The sequence below is a fragment of the Astyanax mexicanus genome, chromosome 20, assembly GCF_023375975.1.
Source record: "Astyanax mexicanus isolate ESR-SI-001 chromosome 20, AstMex3_surface, whole genome shotgun sequence".
In the NCBI taxonomy this organism is placed as follows: domain Eukaryota; kingdom Metazoa; phylum Chordata; class Actinopteri; order Characiformes; family Acestrorhamphidae; genus Astyanax; species Astyanax mexicanus.
Genome location: NC_064427.1, coordinates 28,910,858 through 28,922,568, shown reverse-complemented (window position 1 = coordinate 28,922,568; position 11,711 = coordinate 28,910,858). Strand labels below are relative to the sequence as shown.

At 36.7% G+C, this 11,711-nt stretch overlaps 2 protein-coding genes across 2 annotated transcripts in view; both read left to right on the top strand.

The window, feature by feature from the left end:
* The first annotated feature begins 3,046 nt into the window (after positions 1–3,046).
* c20h5orf63 (chromosome 20 C5orf63 homolog) lies at positions 3,047–7,253 on the top strand. The gene is made up of 4 exons (XM_049468777.1): positions 3,047–3,148; positions 6,047–6,153; positions 6,247–6,303; positions 6,910–7,253. Exons 2-4 carry the CDS (start codon positions 6,049–6,051, stop codon positions 7,099–7,101), a joined length of 354 nt encoding a protein of 117 aa, XP_049324734.1. The 5' UTR covers positions 3,047–3,148; positions 6,047–6,048; the 3' UTR covers positions 7,102–7,253.
* Positions 7,254–8,324: 1,071 nt separating this feature from the next.
* Positions 8,325–11,711, top strand: part of marchf3 (E3 ubiquitin-protein ligase MARCHF3) — a 39,079-nt gene continuing 35,692 nt past the window's right edge. Inside the window, exon 1 of the mRNA XM_007252436.4 lies at positions 8,325–8,670. The gene's annotated coding sequence lies outside the window, so the exon portion shown is untranslated. The remainder of the gene's footprint in view (positions 8,671–11,711) is intronic.

The window sequence follows — 11,711 nt, the reverse complement described above, 5'->3', positions numbered from 1 at the left end:
GCTGCAATTTTACTCTGTGAAACTGCACTTTCTTGTTACGATGGCCCAATCCAGAGGGAAAAAGATGGTGGAACTGGCATTAAAAAGAAAATATCCGGAGTATGGCAAGTAACAACAGCGAATGATTATGACTGATTAGAAACGTATCACAAAAGTTCCTGTCAGCGCTATCAGCTGTTTTCTGTCCGGAGACGTTCCGTGCCCCCTCCCACTCTCCACCCCACCCCTACAAACTAGTTTATCCTCCCTAACTTTATATTATATGTTCTGTATCTAAGAAAACGTCTTACTTTACAATACACGCAAATTCACTCTAGGATCAGGTTCACGGCGAGCGCGGAGATCCGGTAAGTCGGTGTTAGTGACAGTGAGGCTCCGTGCTGGACCCGTGCTGAAGCTAGCTGGCTAACAAGCCTTCTGCGCCCGCAGCACGGTGTGCACAGCGGCACTGTCCCTCCGAGTGGCCGGGTCTCTGTGCTGTGCTCGGCTGGGCTCCTCACATATCACGGCTGAACTTTATATTTATATCTGAGTTTTCTCCCTCACCAGAAAGATCTGTGCTGGGAGGGGTTAAGAAGGGGGGGTTCTGTACACAGTTCTGTAACACTGACTGTAACCCCAATCTAACTTCTGCAACTCCAAGTCATGCACATTTTCTTCCATCCCATTTCAGACATGAAAAAAGAAAAAAATAGCCTCTTACCTTAAGTTATAATGGACCAAATCAAAATGATTACTGTATGTATTTCATCGTTTGCCCTTTAGTGTGCTCTTTCGCCCTCTTGTGACATAAAAAACAACATTTTTTAGACATATAATTTACACCTGATCACATATATCAGTCTACATATTCACAATGATTTGTGTATTACTTATATTATGTTTGGTTTCATCTAATTTAAAACGCATGTTTAAAGGATGCAAATGTATTTATTATTTATTACAGGTATTTATTTATTATTGTGTTGGCCTAATGAAAGCAATATTTTAGTCATAGGCCAAATTAATGTACAGAAGGTTCTTTTTAATAAAATGTTGTTCATTCATTATCCCCTGTTTTTTGACAGTTTTATATGTAACTATTTATTAAATTAATATCAAATAACCTCATTTACTCGTTTCTATCTATTTTAAAAAAAAAATATCCTGAGTATTCACTTCATTAATCACTTTTGTGTATTAGGTTCTGAAGGTCCGGAGTCTGAGGTGACAGGGGGTTCCGTGAAAAAGTATGTTTGTGTAGGCTATGACATTTTAAATCAACTTGAAAAACAACTTTGACGATGAACTTGTATTTCAGTGCATCCAGGTTAAAACTAGTGTATATTATGTATTGCAGATAATTCAGATGTGTTTGAGATTAATGAACATAAATTAACTAAGAATACACACTAAGTACACTCCCATAATAGGGCCATATAAAAATATGAACGCTGCTCATTTGGCCCTTGATGTCATGTCTTAGCCCTGTCTCATGTCTCTGTGTGTGTCCCACGTGACCTGTGCCCCTGTGTCTCAGTACTTTTCCATGTGTTTCTCATTTGTAGCTCCGCCCCTGCCCCAGGTGTTTCTAATTATAGTGTTTCCTGTTTCCTTATATAGCCCTGGTCTACCACTTTGTCTTTGTCGGTCTTTGCACCTTCCCCTGTTGTTTTGTCTCTCCGTGTTCTTCCGTGTTCCATAGCCCTAGTCTTTGCCCGTGTTTTCCTCAGTTAATCTCTTGTATATGTTTTCTAGTTTCTTGTTTATTTCCTCGTTTCCCAGTCCTCTGCTTAGTGTTTTGTTTCTAGTATATCCCTTGTATAATATATCCCTGCCCTGTTTAGTTTTGTTTATTTCTTGTTTGGTTTTTCTAGTCTCTTGTTTAGCTCCGTGTTCCTTAGTTCCTTGTAGATACCCCTGCTTAGTGTTTATTTTTCTAGTTTATTTCCATTGTATATATTCCCTGTTTATTTATTGTCTTTTTCTCTAGTTGGTTAAGTTTATGTTCTCTGATTTATTTTGGTTTATGGTTATTTGTGTATCTTTGTTTCGTGTTCCTCATTCAGTGTTTCTTTGTTATTTATTTATTAAATTATTTATATATCGCCCTACCTGCACTTGTGTCCGCCTCCTCGTCTCCCTGCCTGGGTCATTCGTGACACTTGATGCAGCTTGGAAATATTATATTTTTTAGATGTGATAAACACCAGAAAAAAATCTGAGTGAACTATTAACACCTTAAATGGTTTAATTACATTAGCTGTGGCAACACTGTCTTGCAGGATACAAATGGTTCCAATCAGTACAACTCAAATACAACAAAACCCTAGCTATGACAAAAAAGGTTTTTGAAGAATATTAAGTTACTGCCTTCTTACTTGGTATGGAACTTTCGAAAGTAGGAGTAATACAAAGCAAAAATACAGTAACTGTAAAAAAGGGGTAAAATAAAAAATATATTAAAATTACTGATATCTGCAAAGAATAAGGTTATATGGAGTAACAATACTGCCTCATGTCCAATAATCTACCTACAACTACTTGGGCTGGACAACAAGATAACTTTAAGGTCATTTTTCTCAGTTTGGTGCTCTGTGCAGTTACTGCCTTTTTGCTTTGTAGGGCAGTATAGGTGTGTGTTCTGAATTTGGTCAGGGGATTTTAGTTGGTTTTGGTTGATTTTAACTGATTTTAGTTGATTTTTGTTAGTTTTACTTGGTATTAGTTGAATTTATAATATATTAATTTATTTTAGATGGTTTTGGTTAGGTTTAGCTGATTCTGGCGGGTTTCATTTGGACTTTAGTTTATTTTGGCTGGTTTTAGATGATTGTAGCTGGTTTTATTTGGATTTAGGTCGTAAAAAGGCGGGTCCGCGAATGTTGGAATAATGCAGTAATATATTAATTTATACTAATTTATCGGGACATATCTTCATTTCTATTAAAGTGCTCTAATAAGTGGGCTTATTATTTGAAAACACGCTAATAAACGGCAGCAGATCTCAGAAGTAATTGATTTTAGCGCAGAAACCTGGAGGCCAGCTGACAGCTCTGTTCTCCAATAGGAATATTCTCTCAGAGAGGAAGTGGAGCTCCTCTCCTCCAATAGAAATAAGCCTGTAGATCAGCAGTCCCGCCCCCGCGGATCCGGCTGCGCTCTGTAGGTGAGTTCAGTTACAGGACTCAGAACAGCTCGTTTTCGGGCTGCTGGTGGTTCTGGTTGCTCAGTGTATCAGAACGGTGTGTAGTTTAGTCTGTAGAGGTTCGGGGAGTAGATTGTGGATATATGGTATATTTATCGTAGCTAAGACGTAATGCAGCGCTATAAATACCCCACAGCCCAGTATTGCGTATGTGGACTCCAGCCTACGCAAACGCTGCTGCTATTAATAAACTTGATCTAATTCCTCCTGGATTAACCCAGTGCGTTAGATTTTATATCCAGCGCGGAGGGAATTACGGCCGGTACTCGTAGTTTTTTGGCTAAACGTTGTCTGTTGACGTCACGCTGTATTCAGCTAGCTCTGCGGACCCACGTGGACGAGCACGCGCTCCCCCAGGTTAAGCCAGGTGCTCACCTGGTAGCGTGGACAGGATGATATAGCCACAATTTACAGAACACGTCCCTTCACACTTAATGTTTCTTTATTTTGTATTATTATAAAGGTATTTCTACCTTATATATTAATATTGAAGATATCAAAATTATGAAGGGGAAGTATAAGTCAGTATCAGTTTGGACACACCTCCTCATTCAATGTCAATTTTTTTTAATCTACATTGTAAAGTCACCCAGACAATGAAGAGAAACATAAGAAATCACGTAGGAACTTAAAAGTGTTAAACAAACTAGGCCTGGACAATAATTCGATATCGGTATTTATCGCGATAAGAAATGTTTCAATAACGGTGATATCACTTTTGTGGTATATCGATATGTATTATGTACAGAATCTGTCACGGACAGGCGTTTTTTACTGGCGTCAGCTCGCCGCAGAGCCAAACACATTCAGCCCCCATAGCTGTGCTACCTCAGTGCGTGATGACGCAATCACACAGGCACGTAGCCAGATAGGCTAGGCTAGGCTAGGTTAAAATGGCTAGGCTAGGCTAGGTTAGGTTCAGGTCCGCTCCGCTACGCATCTAAAATGTCTCGAAACGGAGCCGGGACGAGCGGATCCAAGGCTAGGGTAGACTCGGTTCGGTCAGCCGCTGTTTCGCTCGCCCATTCGCGCGTCTGCTCGCTCATCCGCGGCTCCGCTCGCTCGTCCGCTGGCCCAGCCGCGGGTCCGCTCGCTCATCCGCGCCTCCGCTCGCTCATCCGCGGGTCCGCTCGCTCATCCGCGCCTCCGCTCGCTCATCCGCGGGTCCGCTCGCCCAGCCGCGGGTCCGCTCGCTTGCCGGTGAGTGGAGCCGACAAGCAGCGTAACGTTAATACATCTAATCTGTTCCACCAAGTCAAGCATCTTCACTACATACAATATTTTCCTTATACTGACTGAAGCACTTTAATAGATTATGTTGAAACTAAGTTATTTAAAGTTTATGAATCCTTTAGGTTTGTTTATTTGCCGTTGATATCATGTTGAATACCTCTTGTATTCTGGCTGAAGCACTTTAATAGATTATGTTGTCACTAAGTTATTTATAGTTGAAAAATCCTATAGGTTTGTTTATTTGACGGGAAAATCTTGTTGCTTTTATGTATATAAAGGCTTCTTGTATTATATATCCTAGTTAAAACACTTTTGTTTTAATCTGTTAAATTTGTTTACAATGAATAAGAAGCTCTGCCTCTGTTGTCATTTAAAGTTATTTTTATTTGTAATAGTTATATAGGCTTATGTTTGACAGGGATGTCATGTTATTATTTTGCTATATGCAAATAAAATTGAGCATTGATTTATTTTGACTACTTTTATTTCTAAAGTATTAAAGTTTTTGTGAAAGGAGGTTTCAAAGACTTAAAAAACATTTTCATACAGTAGTAGGTACAGATTTCCATTAGATAGATTGATACAAAAAGTGCAAATACACAGTTAAATAATAATTTAAATTTGCAGTGCAAGCTGCAGAGATTGCAGGGATTCTTTTTCTGAGGCCTTCAAAGTATTTATCGATATCGAAATTATATCGTATCGACCGAAATTTAAGGAATATATCGTGATATAAATTTTGGCCATATCGTCCAGCACTAAAACAAACCAACATTTAGGTTTGGGCTGCTGTTAACTTGCCGTTTCCGAGGCTCTTATCTAATTCTAATGAACTTATCCTGTGCAACAGATCATAACGTTTTTGATAGTCTTTGTGACTGCTAATTTAAATTACATTACATTACATTTGGCAAATGCTTTTATCCAAATCTGCATTTAGCAATAGAGGACATAGAAGTTCAAGGCAAAAAAGCATTTTTAGACAGGGCCTAAAGGAGGCCAAAGAAAAATAGTGGGATAGAGGAGGAAGAGGGTTAGAGTAAATTGGAATAAGTGCTTTTTGTTGAGTTCTGTCTTTAGGAGTTTCTTAAAGATAGAAACTAATTTAAACCTGAATTATATTTGAGTTTGAAAAGACAAACTTGAGTGAATTGCACTCTGCAACTGTAGGGGGAGCTCAGTAGCAATTCACAGGCAATGATGCATCAGTTTTTTCAGAAAAGGGAAAAATACTAACAAAAAACAAACAAACGAACAAAACAAGCTGCACTGAGAAATAACTCCACAAACTGCTAACATATAACCTTTATTTTCTATTATGTGATTGTTAATTCTCTATGAATACATGGGAGTTAGAATTACTATATCAATTCTTCAGTTCAAGATGAGAAATGACTCATAGTTTCCCTGTATTGAAATCTAGCTAATTAGCCATACAGTGAAATATGTACATTGCAGACCTGGCTTGTCTGCACACTTAAACCGCAAAGTATGTTAGCTGCATGAAATACAATGAAATACATTGAATGTGTATCATGCATAGCCTGAGGCAATAACTCCAAATGTTTGGGTGATTAACATTAGAGTCAGCACATATTTCATGTTTATGATTTTCTGCACCTCCAGACATGCTTAAACTGCTCCCACGGCTTCTGCATCAGGCGAGGATTCATCAGTTCATCAGGAGCTGCAGCTCACTGAGGCCTCTACCTGTACTAACTCTGTTTACTAAGGTAAACTTTTGTTGATTGTTGTCTAAGGAGGTCTCATGTACTGTGTGGCACAAATGCTGAAACTTTTCAGTATTTTTCCCTCTTTTCCTGCAGGATCCATGTCCTTTATGTGATGAAGCAAAAGAGGAGCTTGAACCATATAAACACAGGGTGAGCACTCCTGTACAGCACACAAATTGTTAGATTGTTTTACCAACATAGTTTTTACTGGTTTTATCAAATTGTAATGCTTACAAAAACACTATTTATAATATTTCATCAAAAAACTCACTAACAAATTAAAAGGGAAAGGGGAACTTGAATTACTATTGTGCTTTGGCTAGGGAAAAATAATTTAAACTTTGTAGAGGGAGATTGGACTCCAAATATTGTAAAAGGGTGAATGTTTACCTTTGATGGCATAAGTCATTTTTAGACAATTTATGGGCATTACATTTTTAGCAGATTTAACTTAACTATCTTTACCTGGTGCATTTGTTATTTCCCCAGATAGAGCAATAACTATTTTAGCTATTAAAAAAAATTGTCTAATTTTGTAATTTGTTAAATATAAACCCAGTATAAGGAGCTTTGGGTTTAATGGGTAATTTACATTACATTTAACCTGTATTGCATTCAGTTAGCAAATTAACTAGATGATATATATATATATATATATATATATATATATATATATATATATATATATATATATATATATATATATATATATATATATCTCCCCAGCACTTTCATATTGTTGTCTACCTTGTTTAGTTTGTGTTACAGGAGGTCGACATCACCCTCCCTGAAAACAGTGTGTGGTACGACAGATACAAATACGACATCCCAGTGTTTCATCTGAATGGACAGTTTTTAATGATGCACCGAGTAAATATGAAGGTCTTGGAAAAACGCTTGAAAAATACAGAGAATGAAGCTGTTCAGCAATTTCTTAATGTAACATAGATCTGGAAAAATACAACTGTGTATAACTGTTTTACCAGAGGTGAGGTAGATTACCACAAATATAAACTCAAGTTAACATACACTCTGTGGACAAAGGTATTGGGACACCTGCTCATTCATTGTTTTTGTGAAATAAAGGGCATTTAAAAGAGGTGTGCTACCAACAGGTTCATGTTTATCTCTTGCAGAGAGTCATAGTCAAGTTGTTAGAGAAGCAACTTGGTCTATGTTCAGACTACTAGCCAACATCTGAATTTTGCCATACCTAGATTGTATCCAGATTCATAGACTAAAAAGCAATAAACACATGAAATCTGATTTTCTGGAATAAGTGTTTAACGTAACTGTAATGTGTTTATATGTCATCCCCGAGAGATATAGTACTCAGCTGGATAAGCTAAGCTTTTAGTATCTAGTTTAATATCTACATCTGCACAGATGTTTAAGCTCCACTAGCATTTAGTCTAATGTCTATTTACTGTATATTTGGGCAGCTGTTAATATGTGTATAACACTGTTAAAAGTGTCTGAAACTTTTTTTCTATGCATATTGAATTGGCAAAGGAAATGGTAGATACCACTTCCTTTTTACACATGTTCCAGTCTTGATCTGTGTGTGCTGATTTTTAATGACACATGCCACTAAAGAAAGACACTATACATCAAAGACATATACACAAATGTTTTCTTTCTTTCTTTCTTTTTTTCTTTTTTTCTTAATTTATTTTCTGCATTGTAGATTAATATTAAAGACATGAAAACAAATAAGATGGGTGATTTGCAACTATTGTTCTGCACCTCCAGGAACTACTTCAAGATAAAGATTGACATTGAAATGCCAAGGGTGTGCAGCTCTGTCCTCCAAGATAAATGGGTACTCAGAAAAAATCAAAAGTATAAAACATATTCTGGTTTGTTTAACACTTTCTGTTTATAGAATAATTCCACATATGTTCCTGTATAGCTTTAATGTCTTCAGTATTAAATTTAACAATGTAAAAATGTATTAAAAAAAAAAACCAAATAAAAAATCACTTCGAATTATGAGTTGGGTGTCTGGACTGCTACTTTTGACGCATACTCTACATAAATAATGCATTAAATTAAATAATTGTTGTATTGTATTAAATAATGTGTTAAATTTTTAAAACAAACTAATTAAATAAACACTACAGTTTTACATTATTATAATGTTGTGGTTAGTATTTAATGGTCATACTTAATGTGCTGGCTCTGTGTGAAATCATTATTATACTTATTATACAGTTTATTTATTATACGGCCAGCAGGCTGCGCGCTCGTCACTGTTGCTGTGCCTCGGCCTCCCATTGGTCGCCGGTTCTTTGTGGGCAGAGTGTGAAGCTGCTGATTGGCTGAGCGCATCCATCGCTGTAAATGCCCGTCTGTAGGACAGAGAGGGGCAGCAGCGGGCGCGCGGTGAACAGCTGAGTTAAAGAGCGCAGAGCCGGACAGCGCGTGCACTGCTGTACCCTGACTGACTATAACCTCCCCCGGGACTCAACTGCAGAACCGGCAGCTTCACACCAGCTCATTCATCCAGGTGCTGAGGTAAGAGACGCAGGATTTATTACGCTTTTTATTCAAACGCTGTTTTAGTTTCGTTTTTGTCCAAAAATACCTGTAAAAGGGGATTTTGGGGGATTTTTTTGTATTTGCAGGGTAAGAGAAAGTTTACCACACTGAGAGTGTCCCAATGATGAACAACAGTACATGATGTTTCCACGTGAATTAAGTGCGATTGATGATTGAACCATTTTTCGTTTTGACATTAATATATCAAAATAGCCTAAGAAGTGACTCATATCTGTTGGACTGAATATTGAATATTGGTAATGTGATTTTACAACTCTGAATTTGACCCTTCAATCAAGAAAATAATCCTTGTTTAGCTTAACTGTATCATTTCATCTTATGTCTCGATCAACCTTACACCTTTACATGTTTTTCACCTTATATATACACCTCTTTATACACCCTTAAATCACCTTGTGTATTTATAAACACACACCAGTACTAATATAGTATTGTATTGTTGCTGTATTGCACAAATCATGTCTTTCCATTTTTGTGTCAAAATTTCAAGATGAATGAACCAATAAAAATGTACGGAGCCCCTAAGGTGACATCATGTAAAAAGAAATAATAATGCTTGACTTGTTAAAGTGTGGAAATGAGATCATTAAGGTGTGGGAATGACTTATTAAAGCATAAGGAGATAATTAAGTTCTGGCCATATAAGTTATTTTTGCACAACTTAATTATCTTGTTCACACACCTTAATACATTGTGTCCACAGGTTAAGATCTATTTCCTACCCACAACTTAATAATCTTGTTCCCACATCTTAATGAACTGTGGTCAGCACTTAATTATCTTGTTCCTCTGCCTTAATGAGTTAGTTCTCGTTCCTGTGCTTTAATAAGTTGTGACCATGCATTACTATTTTTTTTACATGATAGCACCTTAGAAATGATCCAAAATGATACAAAAAAAAATATTTTTGTAAGGTTTTCATTTTGTAGATACAAAGTTTGCATGGTATAGACAAAAAAATAAACAAAATTGGCCTGAATTTTGTAAATAAACGTTACAGTGTAATATGTTAACTTGTGGTTAATTGAAACATAAGGTGGGGGCAAATGGGATAGTTAGCCATACAAGGTTTATATCCTTACCTGAAGGGAAACATAAACTATATATAACTGTAAAACCACAATATGTGTGTTTTTTTTTTTTTTTTTTTTTTTTTTTAGAAATTTATCATTTTTTGTCTATTTTTTCATCAAGAAACAAACAGTGTCCCAATCACCCTTAATTCACCCATCCTTCTCTTTTGAGTATTGGATTAATAACAAATCAGTATTTGTGCCCCCCACATTTGTTGAGATGCAAACCTGGTGTACTACATTCCTCCTGTTCTCTCAGCTGCTCCTGCATTTCCTCAGTCAGCTGAGGGACCACCGAGGCAGCCTGCTGCTGACACTCACTCTCACATTCTCCTATACACCAAACCACCAGCAGCCCACACACAAACACTACAGGCCGAGTAAAACAACTCACGGAGGGGAGGCTTCACTGCACAGTTTTGCATTTAGAGGCAGTCTCACTTTATAAGAACTGAGTTGTTCATTGTTAAGTAAAACTATGAGCATATTCTGGACTGCAGTGCATTAGACTCTCCACGTGTTCTCCTCAGTCAGTGTTTTATATAAAACACAATGTGTGAGAGATCTGAGCAGACAGGTCTACAGCAGAGCTTCCTGTTCACTGGTTACAGTGGTAAAGTAGGTGATTACTTCTCTTGCCACTTGTCATCCGCCACTTTCTTGCACAAGCCTGAGAAAAGCTTTGTGGTTCCTGCTTTTTGTTGCACAATTGCTTGTGCAGCGTTATGCCAAGGTTATCTAGGATTTGACCAGAAGCATTTTCAATATTGACAAATAAAAACACTTACCCAACTGGACATTTCATTATATAAAGTGTTCTATGCATTTAAATAAATAAATGGTAGATGTTAAGAATAAACCACTGATAATGCATTCTTTCTGCATGTATACATTTAAATGTCTTTAAATATCGTGAACATTTTCTTATATTGTCCAGGTCAGCATAAGATTACTTTGATTCTGACAGCAGAGCCTATACAATAAGAAGAACACAGAGAAAGGATATGTATCTGTTGTTCTCAGAGAAGAGAAGTCCAGTGTTAATGTGTATTCATACAGCCAAAATAATACTATAAAAAAAGTAATAAACACACCAAAATAACAGCCATGTTACTGGAATAGACTCTCAAAGGCAGCTATGACCACTGAGCAATATTCCTGTCTAAAAGAAGACAGTTGAAACGGCAATAACTGTTGCATTTCCCCCATGTGGTCTAAGAGATGTCTACTTTTGACAATAAATCTGGCTATTTAGGTCACAGCAATATCAGAATACTGTTAAACAGAGAGTGATGCAATACAGTAGACACATTTGGTGCCCTAAAAAAATCATGTTTAAAATGGAGATGTGGGTGAGAATCTTCTTATAAGTTTAAAGAATGATAAAAAAAAAATCACAGTTTTTTGGGTTGGTTTTTAGAACCATAGAACTGTTTGTTAAGAACATAAACATTAAAAAGTGTCGCATTGCCATATGTGTTTTTTTTCTAGTTATGATGAGACAGACAAAGGCTTTGTAAATTGACTAAATATTAGGACATTCAGTTAGACTATTCACAAACAATAAATAAGTTTTCAATGTAGTATTAATTAGCAGGATCATAAATTATGTGATACCTGAATATTATTGGATCAGGTCTACAATTGGATTTGTCCATCCCTAGTTGGAACGGTTACACTAAAAGCATTTTTTTTACTGTTCTTGTAAAAATGAATCATATCCCACACTTCCTCTATGATTAAAGTGTCTGAAAGTGTAAAGAGTGTCTTCTTGGAACTGTTTCTGCTTCTGTTATTGAGAATGATATTTGAAAACCTGTTGTGCAAGAAGAAATTGCATGTTTCATATATGCACTCATCCTGTACAACATCTCTTCCTTTTTTCTTTCTTTGTGTCTCTTTCTTTCTCTCTGTTTCTCTTTG

Excerpts from the sequence above, each read along its gene's own strand:
- c20h5orf63 (XM_049468777.1), top strand. The coding sequence starts at position 6,049 with ATGCTTAAACTGCTCCCACGGCTTCTGCATCAGGCGAGGATTCATCAG. Across the intron at positions 6,154-6,246 it reads TACTAACTCTGTTTACTAAG|GATCCATGTCCTTTATGTGA; the intron begins GTAAACTTTTGT and ends CTTTTCCTGCAG. Across the intron at positions 6,304-6,909 it reads TTGAACCATATAAACACAGG|TTTGTGTTACAGGAGGTCGA; the intron begins GTGAGCACTCCT and ends TACCTTGTTTAG.